This window comes from Oncorhynchus kisutch, linkage group LG14 (genome assembly GCF_002021735.2).
Source record: "Oncorhynchus kisutch isolate 150728-3 linkage group LG14, Okis_V2, whole genome shotgun sequence".
Classification (NCBI taxonomy): Eukaryota; Metazoa; Chordata; class Actinopteri; order Salmoniformes; family Salmonidae; genus Oncorhynchus; species Oncorhynchus kisutch.
The window spans coordinates 59363994-59389585 of record NC_034187.2 but is presented as its reverse complement, the minus strand read 5'-3'; the positions used below and the strand labels follow the sequence as shown (position 1 = coordinate 59389585).

The following is a 25592-nucleotide window of genomic DNA, read 5'->3' as shown; positions in this document are numbered from 1 at the left end:
TTCAACCACTGCAGCCCTAACTGCAACAACTGCTGCTCCTACGAGCACTGCAACTCCACAACCTACTACAACAACCAGTGCAGCTCCTACTACAACAACTGCTGTTGTAACGACCACAGTGACTGCAGCACCTTCTACAATAACTACAACTTCAGCTCCTACGACAACCACAACAACAGCACCTACTACAACACCTGCAGTTCCTATAACTGTAGCTCCCGCGACCAATCCACATGCTGTACTTACTACAACAATCACAACTACAGCTCCTGATACAACAACTTTAACTTCTACGTCAACCACAGCAGCTGCCTCTACGACAACCACTGCAGCTCTAACTACAACAACTGCTGCTCCAACGACCACTACAACTCCAGAACCTATTACGACAACCACTGCAGCTCCTGCTACAACAACTACAACTTCAGCTCCTACGACAACCACAACAACAGCACCTACAACAACTGTAGCTCCCACGACAACTGCAGCTCCTACAACAGCTTTAGCATCTACGACAACCACTGCAGCCCTAACTACAACAGCTGCTGCTCCTACGACCACGGCAACTCCACAACCTACTACGACAACCAGTGCAGCTCCTACTACAACAACTGCTGTTCTAACGACCACAGGGACTGCAGCAACTTCTACAATAACTACAACTTCAGCTCCTACGACAACCACAACAACAGCACCTACTACAACACCTGCAGTTCCTACAACTGTAGCTCCCACGACCACTCCACCTGCTGTACTTACTACAACAATCACAACTACAGCTCCTGATACAACAACTGTATCTTCTACGTCAACCACAGCAGCTGCCTCTACGACAACCACTGCAGCTCTAACTACAAACACTGCTGCTCCAACGGCCACTACAACTCCAGAACCTATTACGACAACCACTGCAGCTTCTGCTACAACTTCAGGTCCTACGACAACCACAACAATAGCACCTACAACAACTGTAGCTCCCACAACAACTGCAGCTCCAACAACAGCTTTAGCAGGTAAGACAACCACTGCAGCCCTAACTACAACAGCTGCTGCTCCTACGACCACGGCAACTCCACAACCTACTACAACAGCTACAACTTCAGCTCCTGCGACAACCACAACAACAGCACCTTCTACAACACCTGCAGTTCCTACAACTGTAGCTACCACGACCACTCCACCTGCTGTACTTACTACAACAATCACAACTACAGCTCCTGATACAACAACTTTAACTTCTACGTCAACCACAGCAGCTGCCTCTATGTCAACCACAGCAGCTTCCTCTATGACAACCACTGCTGCTCCAACGACCACTACAACTCCAGAACCTATTACGACAACCACTGCAGCTCCTGCTACAACAACTACAACTTCAGCTCCTACGACAACCACAACAACAGCACCTACAACAACTGTAGCTCCCACGACAACTGCAGCTCCTACAACAGCTTTAGCATCTACGACAACCACTGCAGCCCTAACAACAACAACTGCTGCTCCTACGACCACTACAGCTCCAGAACCTATTACGACAACCTCTGCAGCTTCTGCTACAACAACTACACCCTTGGCTCCTACGACAACCACGACAACAGCACCTCCAACAACTGTAGCTCCCACGATAACTGCAGCTCCTACAACAGCTTTAGCATCTACTTCAACCACTGCAGCCCTAACTGCAACAACTGCAGCTCCTACGACCACTGCAACTCCACAACCTACTACAACAACTACAACTTCAGCTCCTGCGACAACCACAACAACAGCACCTACTACAACACCTGCTGTTCCTACAACTGTAGCTCCCACGACCACTCCACCTGCTGTACTTACTACAACAATCACAACTACAGCTCCTGATACAACAACTTTAACTTCTACGTCAACCACAGCAGCTGCCTCTACGACAACCACTGCAGCTCTAAATACAACAACTGCTGCTCCAACGACCAATACAACTCCAGAACCTATTACGACAACCACTGCAGCTTCAGCTACAACAACTACAACTTCAGCTCCTACGACAACCACAACAACAGCACCTACTACAACACCTGCAGTTCCTACAAATGTAGCTCCCACGACCACTCCACCTGCTGTACTTACTACAACAATCACAACTACATCTCCTGATACAACAACTGTAATTTCTACATCAACCACAGCAGCTGCATCTACGACAACCACTGCAGCTCTAACTACAACAACTGCTGCTCCAACGACCACTACAACTCCAGAACCTATTACGACAACCACTGCAGCTCCTGCTACAACAACTACAACTTCAGCTCCTACGACAACCACAACAACAGCACCTACAACAACTGTAGCTCCCATGACAACTGCAGCTCCTACAACAGCTTTAGCATCTACGACAACCACTGCAGCCCTAACTACAACAACTGCTGCTCCTACGAGCACTGCAACTCCACAACCTACTACAACAACCAGTGCAGCTCCTACTACAACAACTGCTGTTGTAACGACCACAGTGACTGCAGCACCTTCTACAATAACTACAACTTCAGCTCCTACGACAACCACAACAACAGCACCTACTACAACACCTGCAGTTCCTATAACTGTAGCTCCCACGACCACTCCATCTGCTGTACTTACTACAACAATCACAACTACAGCTCCTGATACAACAACTTTAACTTCTACGTCAACCACAGCAGCTGCCTCTACGTCAACCACAGCAGCTTCCTCTATGACAACCACTGCTGCTCCAACGACCACTACAACTCCAGAACCTATTACGACAACCACTGCAGCTCCTGCTACAACAACTACAACTTCAGCTCCTACGACAACCACAACAACAGCACCTACAACAACTGTAGCTCCCACGACAACTGCAGCTCCTACAACAGCTTTAGCATCTACGACAACCACTGCAGCCCTAACAACAACAACTGCTGCTCCTACGACCACTACAGCTCCAGAACCTATTACGACAACCTCTGCAGCTTCTGCTACAACAACTACACCCTTGGCTCCTACGACAACCACGACAACAGCACCTCCAACAACTGTAGCTCCCACGATAACTGCAGCTCCTACAACAGCTTTAGCATCTACTTCAACCACTGCAGCCCTAACTGCAACAACTGCTGCTCCTACGAGCACTGCAACTCCACAACCTACTACAACAACCAGTGCAGCTCCTACTACAACAACTGCTGTTGTAACGACCACAGTGACTGCAGCACCTTCTACAATAACTACAACTTCAGCTCCTACGACAACCACAACAACAGCACCTACTACAACACCTGCAGTTCCTATAACTGTAGCTCCCGCGACCAATCCACCTGCTGTACTTACTACAACAATCACAACTACAGCTCCTGATACAACAACTTTAACTTCTACGTCAACCACAGCAGCTGCCTCTACGACAACCACTGCAGCTCTAACTACAACAACTGCTGCTCCAACGACCACTACAACTCCAGAACCTATTACGACAACCACTGCAGCTCCTGCTACAACAACTACAACTTCAGCTCCTGCGACAACCACAACAACAGCACCTACTACAACACCTGCAGTTCCTACAACTGTAGCTCCCACGACCACTCCATCTGCTGTACTTACTACAACAATCACAACTACAGCTCCTGATACAACAACTTTAACTTCTACGTCAACCACAGCAGCTGCCTCTATGTCAACCACAGCAGCTTCCTCTATGACAACCACTGCTGCTCCAACGACCACTACAACTCCAGAACCTATTACGACAACCACTGCAGCTCCTGCTACAACAACTACAACTTCAGCTCCTACGACAACCACAACAACAGCACCTACAACAACTGTAGCTCCCACGACAACTGCAGCTCCTACAACAGCTTTAGCATCTACGACAACCACTGCAGCCCTAACAACAACAACTGCTGCTCCTACGACCACTACAGCTCCAGAACCTATTACGACAACCTCTGCAGCTTCTGCTACAACAACTACACCCTTGGCTCCTACGACAACCACGACAACAGCACCTCCAACAACTGTAGCTCCCACGATAACTGCAGCTCCTACAACAGCTTTAGCATCTACTTCAACCACTGCAGCCCTAACTGCAACAACTGCAGCTCCTACGACCACTGCAACTCCACAACCTACTACAACAACTACAACTTCAGCTCCTGCGACAACCACAACAACAGCACCTACTACAACACCTGCTGTTCCTACAACTGTAGCTCCCACGACCACTCCACCTGCTGTACTTACTACAACAATCACAACTACAGCTCCTGATACAACAACTTTAACTTCTACGTCAACCACAGCAGCTGCCTCTACGACAACCACTGCAGCTCTAAATACAACAACTGCTGCTCCAACGACCAATACAACTCCAGAACCTATTACGACAACCACTGCAGCTTCAGCTACAACAACTACAACTTCAGCTCCTACGACAACCACAACAACAGCACCTACTACAACACCTGCAGTTCCTACAAATGTAGCTCCCACGACCACTCCACCTGCTGTACTTACTACAACAATCACAACTACATCTCCTGATACAACAACTGTAATTTCTACATCAACCACAGCAGCTGCATCTACGACAACCACTGCAGCTCTAACTACAACAACTGCTGCTCCAACGTCCACTACAACTCCAGAACCTATTACGACAACCACTGCAGCTCCTGCTACAACAACTACAACTTCAGCTCCTACGACAACCACAACAACAGCACCTACAACAAATGTAGCTCCCATGACAACTGCAGCTCCTACAACAGCTTTAGCATCTACTTCAACCACTGCAGCCCTAACTACAACAACTGCTGATCCTACGACCACTGTAACTCCACAACCTACTACGAAAACCAGTGCAGCTCCTACTACAACAACTGCTGTTCTAACGACCACAGTGACTGCAGCACCTTCTACATCAACTACAACTTCAGCTCCTACGACAACCACAACAACTGCACCTACTATAACACCTGCAGTTCCTACAACTGTAGCTCCCACGACCACTCCACCTGCTGTACTTACTACAACAATCACAACTACAGCTCCTGATACAACAACTTTAACTTCTACGTCAACCACAGCAGTTGCATCTACGACAACCACTGCAGCTCTAACTACAACAACTGCTGCTCCAACGACCACTACAACTCCAGAACCTATTACGACAACCACTGCAGCTCCTGCTACAACAACTACAACTTCAGCTCCTACGACAACCACAACAACAACACCTACAACAACTGTAGCTCCCACGACAACTGCAGCTCCAACAACAGCTTTAGTAGCTAAGACAACCACTGCAGCCCTAACTACAACAGCTGCTGCTCCTACGACCACGGCAACTCCACAACCTACTACAACAACTACAACTTCAGCTCCTGCGACAACCACAACAACAGCACCTACAACAACTGTAGCTCCCATGACAACTGCAGCTCCTACAACAGCTTTAGCATCTACGACAACCACTGCAGCCCTAACTACAAAAACTGCTGCTCGTACGACCACGGCAACTCCACAACCTACTACGACAACCAGTGCAGCTCCTACTACAACAACTGCTGTTGTAACGACCACAGTGACTGCAGCACCTTCTACAATAACTACAACTTCAGCTCCTACGACAACCACAACAACAGCACCTACTACAACACCTGCAGTTCCTACAACTGTAGCTCCCACGACCACTCCACCTGCTGTACTTACTACAACAATCACAACTACAGCTCCTGATACAACAACTTTAACTTCTACGTCAACCACGGCATCTGCCTCTACGACAACCACTGCAGCTCTAACAACAACAACTGCTGCTCCAACGACCACTACAACTCCAGAACCTATTACGACAACCTCTGCAGCTTCAGCTACAACAACTACAACTTCAGCTCCTACGACAACTGTAGCTCCCATGACAACTGCAGCTCCTACAACAGCTTTAGCATCTACGACAACCACTGCAGCCCTAACTACAACAACTGCTGCTCCTACGAGCACTGCAACTCCACAACCTACTACAACAGCTACAACTTCAGCTCCTACGACAACCACAACAACAGCACCTACTACAACACCTGCAGTTCCTACAACTGTAGCTCCCACGACCACTCCACCTGCTGTACTTACTACAACAATCACAACTACAGCTCCTGATACAACAACTGTATCCTCTACGTCAACCACAGCAGCTGCCTCTACGACAACCACTGCAGCTCTAACTACAACAACTGCTGCTCCAACGGCCACTACAACTCCAGAACCTATTACGACAACCACTGCAGCTTCTGCTACAACAACTACAACTTCAGCTCCTACGACAACCACAACAACAGCACCTACTACAACACCTGCAGTTCCTACAACTGTAGCTCCCACGACCACCTCACCTGCTGTACTTACTACAACAATCACAACTACATCTCCTGATACAACAACTGTAATTTCTACATCAACCACAGCAGCTGCATCTACGACAACCACTGCAGCTCCAACTACAACTTCAGCTCCTACGACAACCACAACAACAGCACCTACAACAACTGTAGCTCCCACAACAACTGCAGCTCCAACAACAGCTTTAGCAGGTAAGACAACCACTGCAGCCCTAACTACAACAGCTGCTGCTCCTACGACCACGGCAACTCCACAACCTACTACAACAGCTACAACTTCAGCTCCTGCGACAACCACAACAACAGCACCTTCTACAACACCTGCAGTTCCTACAACTGTAGCTACCACGACCACTCCACCTGCTGTACTTACTACAACAATCACAACTACATCTCCTGATACAACAACTGTGATATCTACATCAACCACAGCAGCTGAATCTACAACAACCACTGCAGCTCTAACTACAACAACTGCTGCTCCAACGACCACTACAACTCCAGAACCTATTACGACAACAAATGCAGTTCCTGCTACAACAACTACAACTTCAGCTCCTACGACAACCACAACAACAGCACCTACAACAACTGTAGCTCCCACGACAACTGCAACTCCAACAACAGCTTTAGTAGCTAAGACAACCACTGCAGCCCTAACTACAACAGTTGCTGCTCCTACGACCAAGGCCAATCCACAACCTACTACGACAACCAGTGCAGCTCCTACTACAACAACTACATTTCTAACGACCACAGTGACTGCAGCACCTTCTACAATAACTACAACTTCAGCTCCTACGACAACCACAACAACAGCACCTACTACAACACCTGCAGTTCCTACAACTGTAGCTCCCACGACCACTCCACCTGCTGTACTTACTACAACAATCACAACTACAGCTCCTGATACAACAACTTTAACTTCTACGTCAACCACAGCAGCTACCTCTACGACAACCACTGCAGCTCTAACTACAACAACTGCTGCTCCAACGACCACTACAACTCCAGAACCTATCACGACAACCACTGCAGCTTCAGCTACAACAACTACAACTTCAACTCCTACGACAACCACAACAATAGCACCTACTACAACACCTGCAGTTCCTACAACTGTAGCTCCCACAACCACCTCACCTGCTGTACTTACTACAACAATCACAACTACATCTCCTGATACAACAACTGAAATTTCTACATCAACCACAGCAGTTGCATCTACGACAACCACTGCAGCTCTAACTACAACAACTGCTGCTCCAACGACCACTACAACTCCAGAACCTATTACGACAACCACTGCAGCTTCTGCTACAACAACTTCAACTTCAGCTCCTACGACAACCACAACAACAGCACCTACAACAACTGTAGCTCCCACGACAACTGCAGCTCCAACAACAGCTTTAGTAGCTAAGACAACCACTGCAGCCCTAACTACAACAGCTGCTGCTCCTACGACCACGGCAACTCCACAACCTACTACGACAACCAGTGCAGCTCCTACTACAACAACTGCTGTTCTAACGACCACAGGGACTGCAGCAACTTCTACAATAACTACAACTTCAGCTCCTACGACAACCACAACAACAGCACCTACTACAACACCTGCAGTTCCTACAACTGTAGCTCCCACGACCACTCCACCTGCTGTACTTACTACAACAATCACAACTACAGCTCCTGATACAACAACTGTATCTTCTACGTCAACCACAGCAGCTGCCTCTACGACAACCACTGCAGCTCTAACTACAACAACTGCTGCTCCAACGGCCACTACAACTCCAGAACCTATTACGACAACCACTGCAGCTTCTGCTACAACTTCAGCTCCTACGACAACCACAACAATAGCACCTACAACAACTGTAGCTCCCACAACAACTGCAGCTCCAACAACAGCTTTAGCAGGTAAGACAACCACTGCAGCCCTAACTACAACAGCTGCTGCTCCTACGACCACGGCAACTCCACAACCTACTACAACAGCTACAACTTCAGCTCCTGCGACAACCACAACAACAGCACCTTCTACAACACCTGCAGTTCCTACAACTGTAGCTACCACGACCACTCCACCTGCTGTACTTACTACAACAATCACAACTGCAGCTCCTGATACAACAACTTTAACTTCTACGTCAACCACAGCAGCTGCCTCTACGACAACGACTGCAGCTCTAGCTACAACAACTGCTGCTCCAACGACCACTACAACTCCAGAACCTATTACGACAACCACTGCAGCTTCAGCTACAACAACTACAACTTCAGCTCCTACGACAACCACAACAACAGCACCTACTACAACACCTGCAGTTCCTACAACTGTAGCTCCCACGACCACCTCACCTGCTGTACTTACTACAACAATCACAACTACATCTCCTGATACAACAACTGTGATATCTACATCAACCACAGCAGCTGAATCTACGACAACCACTGCAGCTCTAACTACAACAACTGCTGCTCCAACGACCACTACAACTCCAGAACCTATTACGACAACAAATGCAGCTCCTGCTACAACAACTACAACTTCAGCTCCTACGACAACCACAACAACAGCACCTACAACAACTGTAGCTCCCACAACAACTGCAGCTCCAACAACAGCGTTAGCAGGTAAGACAACCACTGCAGCCCTAACTACAACAGCTGCTGCTCCTACGACCACGGCAACTCCACAACCTACTACGACAACCAGTGCAGCTCCTACTACAACAACTGCTGTTCTAACGACCACAGTCACTGCAGCACCTTCTACAATAACTAGAACTTCAGCTCCTACGACAACCACAACAACAGCACCAACTACAACACCTGCAGTTCCTACAACTGTAGCTGACACAACCACTCCACCTGCTGTACTTACTACAACAATCACAACTACAGCTCCTGATACAACAATTTTAACTTCTACGTCAACCACAGCAGCTGCCTCTACGACAACCACTGCAGCTCTAACTACAACAACTGCTGCTCCAACGACCACTACAACTCCAGAACCTATTACGACAACCACTGCAGCTTCTGCTACAACAACTACAACTTCAGCTCCTACGACAACCACAACAACAGCACCTACAACAACTGTAGCTCCCACAAAAACTGCAGCTCCAACAACAGCTTTAGCAGGTAAGACAACCACTGCAGCCCTAACTACAACAGCTGCTGCTCCTACGACCACGGCAACTCCACAACCTACTACGACAACCAGTGCAGCTCCTACTACAACAACTGCTGTTCTAACGACCACAGTCACTGCAGCACCTTCTACAATAACTACAACTTCAGCTCCTACGACAACCACAACAACAGCACCAACTACAACACCTGCAGTTCCTACAACTGTAGCTGCCACAACCACTCCACCTGCTGTACTTACTACAACAATCACAACTACAGCTCCTGATACAACAACTGTAATTTCTACATCAACCACAGCAGCTGCATCTACGAAAACCACTGCAGCTCTAACTACAACAACTGCTGCTCCAACGACCACTACAACTCCAGAACCTATTACGACAACCACTGCAGCTCCTGCTACAACAACTACAACATCAGCTCCTACGACAACCACAACAACAGCACCAACAACAACTGTAGCTCCCACGACAACTGCAGCTCCAACAACAGCTTTAGCAGCTAAGACAACCACTGCAGCCCTAACTACAACAGCTGCTGCTCCTACGACCACGGCAACTCCACAACCTACTACGACAACCAGTGCAGCTCCTACTACAACAACTGCTGTTCTAACGACCACAGGGACTGCAGCAACTTCTACAATAACTGCAACTTCAGCTCCTACGACAACCACAACAACAGCACCTACTACAACACCTGCAGTTCCTACAACAGCTTTAGCATCTACGACAACCACTGCAGCCCTAACAACAACAACTGCTGCCCCTACGACCACGGCAACTCCACAACCTACTACGACAACCAGTGCAGCTCCTACTACAACAACTGCTGTTCTAACGACCACAGGGACTGCAGCACCTTCTACAATAACTACAACTTCAGCTCCTACGACAACCACAACAACAGCACCTACTTCAACACCTGCAGTTCCTACAACTGTAGCTCCCACGACCACTCCACCTGCTGTACTTACTACAACAATCACAACTACAGCTCCTGATACAACAACTGTATCTTCTACGTCAACCTCTACGACAACCACTGCAGCTCTAACTACAACAACTGCTGCTCCAACGACCACTACAACTCCAGAACCTATTACGACAACCACTGCAGCTCCTGCTACAACAACTACAACATCACCTCCTACGACAACCACAACAACAGCACCAACAACAACTGTAGCTCCCACGACAACTGCAGCTCCAACAACAGCTTTAGCAGCTAAGACAACCACTGCAGCCCTAACTACAACAGCTGCTGCTCCTACGACCACGGCAACTCCACAACCTACTACGACAACCAGTGCAGCTCCTACTACAACAACTGCTGTTCTAACGACCACAGGGACTGCAGCAACTTCTACAATAACTGCAACTTCAGCTCCTACGACAACCACAACAACAGCACCTACTACAACACCTGCAGTTCCTACAACAGCTTTAGCATCTACGACAACCACTGCAGCCCTAACAACAACAACTGCTGCCCCTACGACCACGGCAACTCCACAACCTACTACGACAACCAGTGCAGCTCCTACTACAACAACTGCTGTTCTAACGACCACAGGGACTGCAGCACCTTCTACAATAACTACAACTTCAGCTCCTACGACAACCACAACAACAGCACCTACTTCAACACCTGCAGTTCCTACAACTGTAGCTCCCACGACCACTCCACCTGCTGTACTTACTACAACAATCACAACTACAGCTCCTGATACAACAACTGTATCTTCTACGTCAACCTCTACGACAATCACTGCAGCTCTAACTACAACAACTGCTGCTCCAACGACCACTACAACTCCAGAACCTATTACGACAACCACTGCAGCTTCTGCTACAACAACTACAACTTCAGCTCCTACGACAACCACAACAACAGCACCTACAACAACTGTAGCTCCCACAACAACTGCAGCTCCAACAACAGCTTTAGCAGGTAAGACAACCACTACAGCCCTAACTACAACAGCTGCTGCTCCTACGACCACGGCAACTCCACAACCTACTACGACAACCAGTGCAGCTCCTACTACAACAACTGCTGTTCTAACGACCACAGTCACTGCAGCACCTTCTACAATAACTACAACTTCAGCTCCTACGACAACCACAACAACAGCACCAACTACAACACCTGCAGTTCCTACAACTGTAGCTGCCACAACCACTCCACCTGCTGTACTTACTACAACAATCACAACTACAGCTCCTGATACAACAACTGTAATTTCTACATCAACCACAGCAGCTGCATCTACGACAACCACTGCAGCTCTAACTACAACAACTGCTGCTCCAACGACCACTACAACTCCAGAACCTATTACGACAACCACTGCAGCTCCTGCTACAACAACTACAACATCAGCTCCTACGACAACCACAACAACAGCACCAACAACAACTGTAGCTCCCACGACAACTGCAGCTCCAACAACAGCTTTAGCAGCTAAGACAACCACTGCAGCCCTAGCTACAACAGCTGCTGCTCCTACGACCACGGCAACTCCACAACCTACTACGACAACCAGTGCAGCTCCTACTACAACAACTGCTGTTCTAACGACCACAGGGACTGCAGCAACTTCTACAATAACTGCAACTTCAGCTCCTACGACACCCACAACAACAGCACCTACTACAACACCTGCAGTTCCTACAACAGCTTTAGCATCTACGACAACCACTGCAGCCCTAACAACAACAACTGCTGCTCCTACGACCACGGCAACTCCACAACCTACTACGACAACCAGTGCAGCTCCTACTACAACAACTGCTGTTCTAACGACCACAGGGACTGCAGCACCTTCTACAATAACTACAACTTCAGCTCCTACGACAACCACAACAACAGCACCTACTACAACACCTGCAGTTCCTACAACTGTAGCTCCCACGACCACTCCACCTGCTGTACTTACTACAACAATCACAACTACAGCTCCTGATACAACAACTTTAACTTCTACGTCAACCACAGCAGCTACCTCTACGACAACCACTGCAGCTCTAACTACAACAACTGCTGCTCCAACGACCACTACAACTCCAGAACCTATCACGACAACCACTGCAGCTTCAGCTACAACAACTACAACTTCAGCTCCTACGACAACCACAACAATAGCACCTACTACAACACCTGCAGTTCCTACAACTGTAGCTCCCACAACCACCTCACCTGCTGTACTTACTACAACAATCACAACTACATCTCCTGATACAACAACTGAAATTTCTACATCAACCACAGCAGTTGCATCTACGACAACCACTGCAGCTCTAACTACAACAACTGCTGCTCCAACGACCACTACAACTCCAGAACCTATTACGACAACCACTGCAGCTTCTGCTACAACAACTTCAACTTCAGCTCCTACGACAACCACAACAACAGCACCTACAACAACTGTAGCTCCCACGACAACTGCAGCTCCAACAACAGCTTTAGTAGCTAAGACAACCACTGCAGCCCTAACTACAACAGCTGCTGCTCCTACGACCACGGCAACTCCACAACCTACTACGACAACCAGTGCAGCTCCTACTACAACAACTGCTGTTCTAACGACCACAGGGACTGCAGCAACTTCTACAATAACTACAACTTCAGCTCCTACGACAACCACAACAACAGCACCTACTACAACACCTGCAGTTCCTACAACTGTAGCTCCCACGACCACTCCACCTGCTGTACTTACTACAACAATCACAACTACAGCTCCTGATACAACAACTCTATCTTCTACGTCAACCACAGCAGCTGCCTCTACGACAACCACTGCAGCTCTAACTACAACAACTGCTGCTCCAACGGCCACTACAACTCCAGAACCTATTACGACAACCACTGCAGCTTCTGCTACAACAACTACAACTTCAGCTCCTACGACAACCACAACAACAGCACCTACAACAACTGTAGCTCCCACAAAAACTGCAGCTCCAACAACAGCTTTAGCAGGTAAGACAACCACTGCAGCCCTAACTACAACAGCTGCTGCTCCTACGACCACGGCAACTCCACAACCTACTACGACAACCAGTGCAGCTCCTACTACAACAACTGCTGTTCTAACGACCACAGTCACTGCAGCACCTTCTACAATAACTACAACTTCAGCTCCTACGACAACCACAACAACAGCACCAACTACAACACCTGCAGTTCCTACAACTGTAGCTGCCACAACCACTCCACCTGCTGTACTTACTACAACAATCACAACTACAGCTCCTGATACAACAACTGTAATTTCTACATCAACCACAGCAGCTGCATCTACGACAACCACTGCAGCTCTAACTACAACAACTGCTGCTCCAACGACCACTACAACTCCAGAACCTATTACGACAACCACTGCAGCTCCTGCTACAACAACTACAACATCAGCTCCTACGACAACCACAACAACAGCACCAACAACAACTGTAGCTCCCACGACAACTGCAGCTCCAACAACAGCTTTAGCAGCTAAGACAACCACTGCAGCCCTAACTACAACAGCTGCTGCTCCTACGACCACGGCAACTCCACAACCTACTACGACAACCAGTGCAGCTCCTACTACAACAACTGCTGTTCTAACGACCACAGGGACTGCAGCAACTTCTACAATAACTGCAACTTCAGCTCCTACGACAACCACAACAACAGCACCTACTACAACACCTGCAGTTCCTACAACAGCTTTAGCATCTACGACAACCACTGCAGCTCTAACAACAACAACTGCTGCCCCTACGACCACGGCAACTCCACAACCTACTACGACAACCAGTGCAGCTCCTACTACAACAACTGCTGTTCTAACGACCACAGGGACTGCAGCACCTTCTACAATAACTACAACTTCAGCTCCTACGACAACCACAACAACAGCACCTACTTCAACACCTGCAGTTCCTACAACTGTAGCTCCCACGACCACTCCACCTGCTGTAATTACTACAACAATCACAACTACAGCTCCTGATACAACAACTGTATCTTCTACGTCAACCTCTACGACAATCACTGCAGCTCTAACTACAACAACTGCTGCTCCAACGACCACTACAACTCCAGAACCTATTACGACAACCACTGCAGCTTCTGCTACAACAACTACAACTTCAGCTCCTACGACAACCACAACAACAGCACCTACAACAACTGTAGCTCCCACAACAACTGCAGCTCCAACAACAGCTTTAGCAGGTAAGACAACCACTACAGCCCTAACTACAACAGCTGCTGCTCCTACGACCACGGCAACTCCACAACCTACTACGACAACCAGTGCAGCTCCTACTACAACAACTGCTGTTCTAACGACCACAGTCACTGCAGCACCTTCTACAATAACTACAACTTCAGCTCCTACGACAACCACAACAACAGCACCAACTACAACACCTGCAGTTCCTACAACTGTAGCTGCCACAACCACTCCACCTGCTGTACTTACTACAACAATCACAACTACAGCTCCTGATACAACAACTGTAATTTCTACATCAACCACAGCAGCTGCATCTACGACAACCACTGCAGCTCTAACTACAACAACTGCTGCTCCAACGACCACTACAACTCCAGAACCTATTACGACAACCACTGCAGCTCCTGCTACAACAACTACAACATCAGCTCCTACGACAACCACAACAACAGCACCAACAACAACTGTAGCTCCCACGACAACTGCAGCTCCAACAACAGCTTTAGCAGCTAAGACAACCACTGCAGCCCTAACTACAACAGCTGCTGCTCCTACGACCACGGCAACTCCACAACCTACTACGACAACCAGTGCAGCTCCTACTACAACAACTGCTGTTCTAACGACCACAGGGACTGCAGCAACTTCTACAATAACTGCAACTTCAGCTCCTACGACAACCACAACAACAGCACCTACTACAACACCTGCAGTTCCTACAACAGCTTTAGCATCTACGACAACCACTGCAGCTCTAACAACAACAACTGCTGCCCCTACGACCACGGCAACTCCACAACCTACTACGACAACCAGTGCAGCTCCTACTACAACAACTGCTGTTCTAACGACCACAGGGACTGCAGCACCTTCTACAATAACTACAACTTCAGCTCCTACGACAACCACAACAACAGCACCTACTTCAACACCTGCAGTTCCTACAACTGTAGCTCCCACGACCACTCCACCTGCTGTAATTACTACAACAATCACAACTACAGCTCCTGATACAACAACTGTATCTTCTACGTCAACCTCTACGACAATCACTGCAGCTCTAACTACAACAACTGCTGCTCCAACGACCACTACAACTCCAGAACCTATTACGACAACCACTGCAGCTTCTGCTACAACAACTACAACTTCAGCTCCTACGACAACCACAACAACAGCACCTACAACAACTGTAGCTCCCACAACAACTGCAGCTCCAACAACAGCTTTAGCAGGTAAGACAACCACTACAGCCCTAACTACAACAGCTGCTGCTCCTACGACCACGGCAACTCCACAACCTACTACGACAACCAGTGCAGCTCCTACTACAACAACTGCTGTTCTAACGACCACAGTCACTGCAGCACCTTCTACAATAACTACAACTTCAGCTCCTACGACAACCACAACAACAGCACCAACTACAACACCTGCAGTTCCTACAACTGTAGCTGCCACAACCACTCCACCTGCTGTACTTACTACAACAATCACAACTACAGCTCCTGATACAACAACTGTAATTTCTACATCAACCACAGCAGCTGCATCTACGACAACCACTGCAGCTCTAACTACAACAACTGCTGCTCCAATGACCACTACAACTCCAGAACCTATTACGACAACCACTGCAGCTCCTGCTACAACAACTACAACATCAGCTCCTACGACAACCACAACAACAGCACCAACAACAACTGTAGCTCCCACGACAACTGCAGCTCCAACAACAGCTTTAGCAGCTAAGACAACCACTGCAGCCCTAGCTACAACAGCTGCTGCTCCTACGACCACGGCAACTCCACAACCTACTACGACAACCAGTGCAGCTCCTACTACAACAACTGCTGTTCTAACGACCACAGGGACTGCAGCAACTTCTACAATAACTGCAACTTCAGCTCCTACGACAACCACAACAACAGCACCTACTTCAACACCTGCAGTTCCTACAACTGTAGCTCCCACGACCACTCCACCTGCTGTACTTACTACAACAATCACAACTACAGCTCCTGATACAACAACTGTATCTTCTACGTCAACCTCTACGACAATCACTGCAGCTCTAACTACAACAACTGCTGCTCCAACGACCACTACAACTCCAGAACCTATTACGACAACCACTGCAGCTTCTGCTACAACAACTACAACTTCAGCTCCTACGACAACCACAACAACAGCACCTACAACAACTGTAGCTCCCACAACAACTGCAGCTCCAACAACAGCTTTAGCAGGTAAGACAACCACTACAGCCCTAACTACAACAGCTGCTGCTCCTACGACCACGGCAACTCCACAACCTACTACGACAACCAGTGCAGCTCCTACTACAACAACTGCTGTTCTAACGACCACAGTCACTGCAGCACCTTCTACAATAACTACAACTTCAGCTCCTACGACAACCACAACAACAGCACCAACTACAACACCTGCAGTTCCTACAACTGTAACTGCCACAACCACTCCACCTGCTGTACTTACTACAACAATCACAACTACAGCTCCTGATACAACATCTGTAATTTCTACATCAACCACAGCAGCTGCATCTACGACAACCACTGCAGCTCTAACTACAACAACTGCTGCTCCAACGACCACTACAACTCCAGAACCTATTACGACAACCACTGCAGCTCCTGCTACAACAACTACAACATCAGCTCCTACGACAACCACAACAACAGCACCAACAACAACTGTAGCTCCCACGACAACTGCAGCTCCAACAACAGCTTTAGCAGCTAAGACAACCACTGCAGCCCTAGCTACAACAGCTGCTGCTCCTACGACCACGGCAACTCCACAACCTACTACGACAACCAGTGCAGCTCCTACTACAACAACTGCTGTTCTAACGACCACAGGGACTGCAGCAACTTCTACAATAACTGCAACTTCAGCTCCTACGACAACCACAACAACAGCACCTACTACAACACCTGCAGTTCCTACAACAGCTTTAGCATCTACGACAACCACTGCAGCCCTAGCTACAACAGCTGCTGCTCCTACGACCACGGCAACTCCACAACCTACTACGACAACCAGTGCAGCTCCTACTACAACAACTGCTGTTCTAACGACCACAGGGACTGCAGCAACTTCTACAATAACTACAACTTCAGCTCCTACGACAACCACAACAACAGCACCTACTACAACACCTGCAGTTCCTACAACTGTAGCTGCCACAACCACTCCACCTGCTGTACTTACTACAACAATCACAACTACAGCTCCTGATACAACATCTGTAATTTCTACATCAACCACAGCAGCTGCATCTACGACAACCACTGCAGCTCTAACTACAACAACTGCTGCTCCAACGACCACTACAACTCCAGAACCTATTACGACAACCACTGCAGCTCCTGCTACAACAACTACAACATCAGCTCCTACGACAACCACAACAACAGCACCAACAACAACTGTAGCTCCCACGACAACTGCAGCTCCAACAACAGCTTTAGCAGCTAAGACAACCACTGCAGCCCTAGCTACAACAGCTGCTGCTCCTACGACCACGGCAACTCCACAACCTACTACGACAACCAGTGCAGCTCCTACTACAACAACTGCTGTTCTAACGACCACAGGGACTGCAGCAACTTCTACAATAACTGCAACTTCAGCTCCTACGACAACCACAACAACAGCACCTACTACAACACCTGCAGTTCCTACAACAGCTTTAGCATCTACGACAACCACTGCAGCCCTAACAACAACAACTGCTGCTCCTACGACCACGGCAACTCCACAACCTACTACGACAACCAGTGCAGCTCCTACTACAACAACTGCTGTTCTAACGACCACAGGGACTGCAGCACCTTCTACAATAACTACAACTTCAGCTCCTACGACAACCACAACAACAGCACCTACTTCAACACCTGCAGTTCCTACAACTGTAGCTCCCACGACCACTCCACCTGCTGTACTTACTACAACAATCACAACTACAGCTCCTGATACAACAACTGTATCTTCTACGTCAACCACAGCAGCTGCCTCTACGACAACCACTGCAGCTCTAACTACAACAACTGCTGCTCCAACGACCACTACAACTCCAGAACCTATTACGACAACCACTGCAGCTTCTGCTACAACAACTACAACTTCAGCTCCTACGACAACCACAACAACAGCACCTACTACAACACCTGCAGTTCCTACAACTGTAGCTCCCACGACCACCTCACCTGCTGTACTTACTACAACAATCACAACTACATCTCCTGATACAACAACTGTAATTTCTACATCAACCACAGCAGCTGCATCTACGACAACCACTGCAGCTCTAACTACAACAACTGCTGCTCCAACGACCACTACAACACCAGAACCTATTACGACAACCACTGTAGCTCCTGCTACAACAACTACAACTTCAGCTCCTACGACAACCACAACAACAGCACCTACAACAACTGTAGCTCCCACGACATCTGCAGCTCCAACAACAGCTTTAGCAGCAAAGACAACCACTGCATCCCTAACTACAACAGCTGCTGCTCCTACGACCACGGCAACTCCACAACCTACTACGACAACCAGTGCAGCTCCTACTACAACAACTGCTGTTCTAACGACCACAGTCACTGCAGCACCTTCTACAATAACTACAACTTCAGCTCCTACGACAACCACAACAACAGCACCTACTACAACTCCTGCAGTTCCTTCAACAGCTTTAGCATCTACGACAACCACTGCAGCCCTAACAACAACAACTTCTGCTCCTACGACCACTACAGCTCCAGAACCTATAACGACAACCAATGCAGCTCCTGCTACAACAACTACAACTTCAGCTCCTACGACAACCACAACAACAGCACCTACAACAACACCTGCAGTTCCTACAACTGTAGCTCCCACGACCACCTCACCTGCTGTACTTACTACAACAATCACAACTACATCTCCTGATACAACAACTGTAACTTCTACGTCAACCACAGCAGCTCTAACTACAACAATTGATGCTCCAACAACCACTACAATTCTAGAACCTATTACGACAACCACTGCAGCTCCTGCTACAACAACTACAACTTCAGCTCCTACGACAACCACAACAACAGCACCTCCAACAACTGTAGCTCCCACGATAACTGCAGCTCCGACAACAGCTTTAGCATCTACGACAACCACTGCAGCCCTAACAACAACAACTGCTGCTCCTACGACCACTACAGTGCCAGAACCTATTACGACAACCACTGCAGCTCCTGCTACAAAAACAACAACTTCAGCTCCTACGACAACAACAACAACATCACCTCCAACAACTGTAGCTCCCACGATAACTGCAGCTCCTACAACAGCTTTAGCATCTATGACAACCACTGCAGGCCTAACTACAACAACTGCTGCCCCTACGACCACTGTAACTCCACGACGTACTACGACAACCAGTGCAGCTCTTACTACAACAACTACAACTTCAGCTCCTACGACAACCACAACAACAGCACCTCCAACAACTGTAGCTCCCACGATAACTGCAGCTCCGACAACAGCTTTAGCATCTTCGACAACCACTGCAGCCCTAACAACAACAACTGCTGCTCCTACGACCACTACAGATCCAGAACCTATTACGACAACCACTGCAGCTCCTGCTACAACAACTACAACTTCAGCTCCTGCGACAACCACAACAACAGCACCTCCAACAACTGTAGCTCCCACGATAACTGCAGCTCCGACAACAGCTTTAGCATCTACGACAACCACTGCAGCCCTAACAACAACAACTGCTGCTCCTACGACCACTACAGTGCCAGAACCTATTACGACAACCACTGCAGCTCCTGCTACAAAAACAACAACTTCAGCTCCTACGACAACAACAACAACAGCACCTCCAACAACTGTAGCTCCCACGATAACTGCAGCTCCTACAACAGCTTTAGCATCTATGACAACCACTGCAGGCCTAACTACAACAACTGCTGCCCCTACGACCACTGTAACTCCACGACCTACTACGACAACCAGTGCAGCTCTTACTACAACAACTACAACTTCAGCTCCTACGACAACCACAACAACAGCACCTCCAACAACTGTAGCTCCCACGATAACTGCAGCTCCGACAACAGCTTTAGCATCTTCGACAACCACTGCAGCCCTAACAACAACAACTGCTGCTCCTACGACCACTACAGATCCAGAACCTATTACGACAACCACTGCAGCTCCTGCTACAACAACTACAACTTCAGCTCCTGCGACAACCACAACAACAGCACCTCCAACAACTGTATCTCCCACGATAACTGTAGCTCCTACAACAGCTTTAGCATCTACGACAACCACTGCAGCCCTAACAACAACAACAACTGCTGCTCCTACGACCACTACAGATCCAGAACCTATTACGACAACCACTGCAGCTCCTGCTACAACAACTACAACTTCAGCTCCTGCGACAACCACAACAACAGCACCTCCAACAACTGTAGCTCCCACGACAACTGCAGCTCCTACAACAGCTTTAGCATCTACGACAACCACTGCAGACCTAACAACAACAACTGCTGCTCCTACGACCACTACAGTTCCAGAACCTATGACGACAACCAGTGCAGCTCCTGCAACAACAACTACAACTTCAGCTCCTACGACAACCGCAACAACAGCACCTCCAACAACTGTAGCTCCCACGATAACTGCTGCTCCTACAACAGCTTTAGCATCTACTTCAACCACTGCAGCCCTAACTACAACAACTGCTGCCCCTACGACCACTGTAACTCCACGACCTACTACGACAACCAGTGCAGCTCCTGCTACAACAACAACAACTTCAGCTCCTACGACAACCACAACAACAGCACCTCCAACAACTGTAGCTCCCACAACAACTGCAGCTCCTACAACAGCTTTAGCATCTACGATAACCACTGCAGCCCCAACAACAACAACTGCTGCTCCTACGACCACTACAGCTCCAGAACCTATTACGACAACCACTGCAGCTCCTGCTACAACAACAACAACTTCAGCTCCTACGACAACCACAACAACAGCACCTCCAACAACTGTAGCTCCCACGATAACTGCAGCTCCTACAACAGCTTTAGCATCTATGACAACCACTGCAGGCCTCACAACAACAACTGCTGCTCCTACGACCACGACCACTACAGCTCCAGAACCTATTACGACAACCACTGCAACTCCTACTACAACAACTACAACAGCACCTACTACAACACCTGCAGTTCCTACAACTGTAGCTCCCACGACCACTCCACCTGCTGTACTTACTTCAACAATCACACCTACAGCTCCTGATAACACAACTGTAACTTCTACGTCAACCACAGCAGCTCTAACTACAACAATTGCTGCTCCAACGACTACTACAATTCTAGAACCTATTACGACAACCACTGCAGCTCCAGCTAAAACAACTACAACTTCAGCTCCTACGACAACCACAACAACAGCACCTCCAACAACTGTAGCTCCCACAACAACTGCAGCTCCTACAACAGCTTTAGCATCTACGATAACCACTGCAGCCCCAACAACAACAACTGCTGCTCCTACGACCACTACAGCTCCAGAACCTATTACGACAACCACTGCAGCTCCTGCTACAACAACTACAACTTCAGCTCCTGCGACAACCACAACAACAGCACCTCCAACAACTGTATCTCCCACGATAACTGCAGCTCCTACAACAGCTTTAGCATCTACGACAACCACTGCAGCCCTAACAACAACAACAACTGCTGCTCCTACGACCACTACAGATCCAGAACCTATTACGACAACCACTGCAGCTCCTGCTACAACAACTACAACTTCAGCTCCTGCGACAACCACAACAACAGCACCTCCAACAACTGTAGCTCCCACGACAACTGCAGCTCCTACAACAGCTTTAGCATCTACGACAACCACTGCAGACCTAACAACAACAACTGCTGCTCCTACGACCACTACAGTTCCAGAACCTATGACGACAACCAGTGCAGCTCCTGCAACAACAACTACAACTTCAGCTCCTACGACAACCACAACAACAGCACCTCCAACAACTGTAGCTCCCACGATAACTGCTGCTCCTACAACAGCTTTAGCATCTACTTCAACCACTGCAGCCCTAACTACAACAACTGCTGCCCCTACGACCACTGTAACTCCACGACCTACTACGACAACCAGTGCAGCTCCTGCTACAACAACAACAACTTCAGCTCCTACGACAACCACAACAACAGCACCTCCAACAACTGTAGCTCCCACAACAACTGCAGCTCCTACAACAGCTTTAGCATCTACGATAACCACTGCAGCCCCAACAACAACAACTGCTGCTCCTACGACCACTACAGCTCCAGAACCTATTACGACAACCACTGCAGCTCCTGCTACAACAACAACAACTTCAGCTCCTACGACAACCACAACAACAGCACCTCCAACAACTGTAGCTCCCACGATAACTGCAGCTCCTACAACAGCTTTAGCATCTATGACAACCACTGCAGGCCTCACAACAACAACTGCTGCTCCTACGACCACGACCACTACAGCTCCAGAACCTATTACGACAACCACTGCAACTCCTACTACAACAACTACAACAGCACCTACTACAACACCTGCAGTTCCTACAACTGTAGCTCCCATGACCACTCCACCTGCTGTACTTACTTCAACAATCACACCTACAGCTCCTGATAACACAACTGTAACTTCTACGTCAACCACAGCAGCTCTAACTACAACAATTGCTGCTCCAACGACCACTACAATTCTAGAACCTATTACGACAACCACTGCAGCTCCAGCTAAAACAACTACAACTTCAGCTCCTACGACAACCACAACAACAGCACCTCCAACAACTGTAGCTCCCACAACAACTGCAGCTCCTACAACAGCTTTAGCATCTACGATAACCACTGCAGCCCCAACAACAACAACTGCTGCTCCTACGACCACTACAGCTCCAGAACCTATTACGACAACCACTGCAGCTCCTGCTACAACTACAACAACTTCAGCTCCTACGACAACCACAACAACAGCACCTCCAACAACTGTAGCTCCCACGATAACTGCAGCTCCGACAACAGCTTTAGCATCTACGACAAACACTGCAGCCCTAACAACAACAACTGCTGCTCCTACGACCACTACAGATCCAGAACCTATTACGACAACCACTGCAGCTCCTGCTACAACAACTACAACTTCAGCTCCTGCGACAACCACAACAACAGCACCTCCAACAACTGTAGCTCCCACAACAACTGCTGCTCCTACAACAGCTTTAGCATCTACTTCAACCACTGCAGCCCTAACTACAACAACTGCTGCCCCTACGACCACTGTAACTCCACGACCTACTACGACTACCAGTGCAGCTCTTACTACAACAACTACAACTTCAGCTCCTACGACAACCACAACAACAGCACCTCCAACAACTGTAGCTCCCCCGATTACTCCTGCTCCTACAACAGCTTTAGCGTCTACTTCAACCACTGCAGCCCTAATTACAACAACTGCTGCCCCTACGACCACTGTAACTCCACGACCTACTACGACAACCAGTGCAGCTCTTACTACAACAACTACAACTTCAGCTCCTACGACAACCACAACAACAGCACCTCCAACAACTGTAGCTCCCACAACAACTGCAGCTCCTACAACAGCTTTAGCATCTACGATAACCACTGCAGCCCCAACAACAACAACTGCTGCTCCTACGACCACTACAGCTCCAGAACCTATTACGACAACCACTGCAGCTCCTGCTACAACAACAACAACATCAGCTCCTACGACAACAACAACAACAGCACCTCCAACAACTGTAGCTCCCACGATAACTGCAGCTCCTACAACAGCTTTAGCATCTATGACAACCACTGCAGGCCTAACTACAACAACTGATGCCCCTACGACCACTGTAACTCCACGACCTACTACGACAACCAGTGCAGCTCTTACTACAACAACTACAACTTCTGCTCCTACGACAACCACAACAACAGCACCTCCAACAACTGTAGCTCCCACGATAACTGCAGCTCTGACAACAGCTTTAGCATCTTCGACAACCACTGCAGCCCTAACAACAACAACTGCTGCTCGTACGACCACTACAGATCCAGAACCTATTACGACAACCACTGCAGCTCCTTCTACAACAACTACAACTTCAGCTCCTACGACAACCACAACAACAGCACCTCCAACAACTGCTGCTCCTACGACCACTGTAACTCCACAACCTACTTCGACAACCAGTGCAGCTCCTACTACAACAACTGCTGTTCCACCGACCACAGTGACTGCAGCACCTTCTACAATAACTACAACTTCAGCTCCTACAACAACCAAAACAACAACTGTAGCTCCCACGACAACTGCAGCTCCTACAACCGCTTTAGCATCTATGACAACCACTGCAGGCCTCACAACAACAACTGCTGCTCCTACGACCACGACCACTACATCTCCAGAACCTATTACGACAACCACTGCAGCTCCTACTACAACAACTACAACTTCAGCTCCTACGACAACCACAACAACAGCACCTACTACAACACCTGAAGTTCCTAAAACTGTAGCTCCCACGACCACTCCACCTGCTGTACTTACTTCAACAATCACACCTACAGCTCCTGATACCACAACTGTAACTTCTACGTCAACCACAGCAGCTCTAACTAGAACAATTGCTGCTCCAACGACCACTACAATTC

The 25592-nt window shown here is 48.4% G+C and overlaps 4 protein-coding genes across 4 annotated transcripts; all 4 read left to right on the top strand.

Moving 5' to 3' along the window:
• Window positions 1-233: 233 nt before the first annotated feature.
• Window positions 234-4150, top strand: LOC116353469 (mucin-2-like; the record flags this gene model as incomplete). The annotated part of the gene is made up of 4 exons (XM_031789242.1): window positions 234-238; window positions 633-640; window positions 3192-3575; window positions 3774-4150. Coding segments are annotated over exons 1-4 (774 nt in total), but the record flags the coding sequence as incomplete, so codon positions are not given.
• A 5664-nt stretch (window positions 4151-9814) lies between these two features.
• On the top strand, window positions 9815-10708 carry LOC116353298 (mucin-5AC-like; the record flags this gene model as incomplete). Its single annotated transcript, XM_031787571.1, has 1 exon — window positions 9815-10708. A coding segment is annotated over one exon (894 nt), but the record flags the coding sequence as incomplete, so codon positions are not given.
• A 1584-nt stretch (window positions 10709-12292) lies between these two features.
• On the top strand, window positions 12293-13513 carry LOC116353297 (mucin-5AC-like; the record flags this gene model as incomplete). Its single annotated transcript, XM_031787570.1, has 2 exons — window positions 12293-13006; window positions 13055-13513. Coding segments are annotated over 2 exons (1173 nt in total), but the record flags the coding sequence as incomplete, so codon positions are not given.
• A 10521-nt stretch (window positions 13514-24034) lies between these two features.
• Window positions 24035-25147, top strand: LOC116353295 (mucin-2-like; the record flags this gene model as incomplete). The annotated part of the gene is made up of 1 exon (XM_031787568.1): window positions 24035-25147. A coding segment is annotated over one exon (1113 nt), but the record flags the coding sequence as incomplete, so codon positions are not given.
• Window positions 25148-25592: the final 445 nt, after the last annotated feature.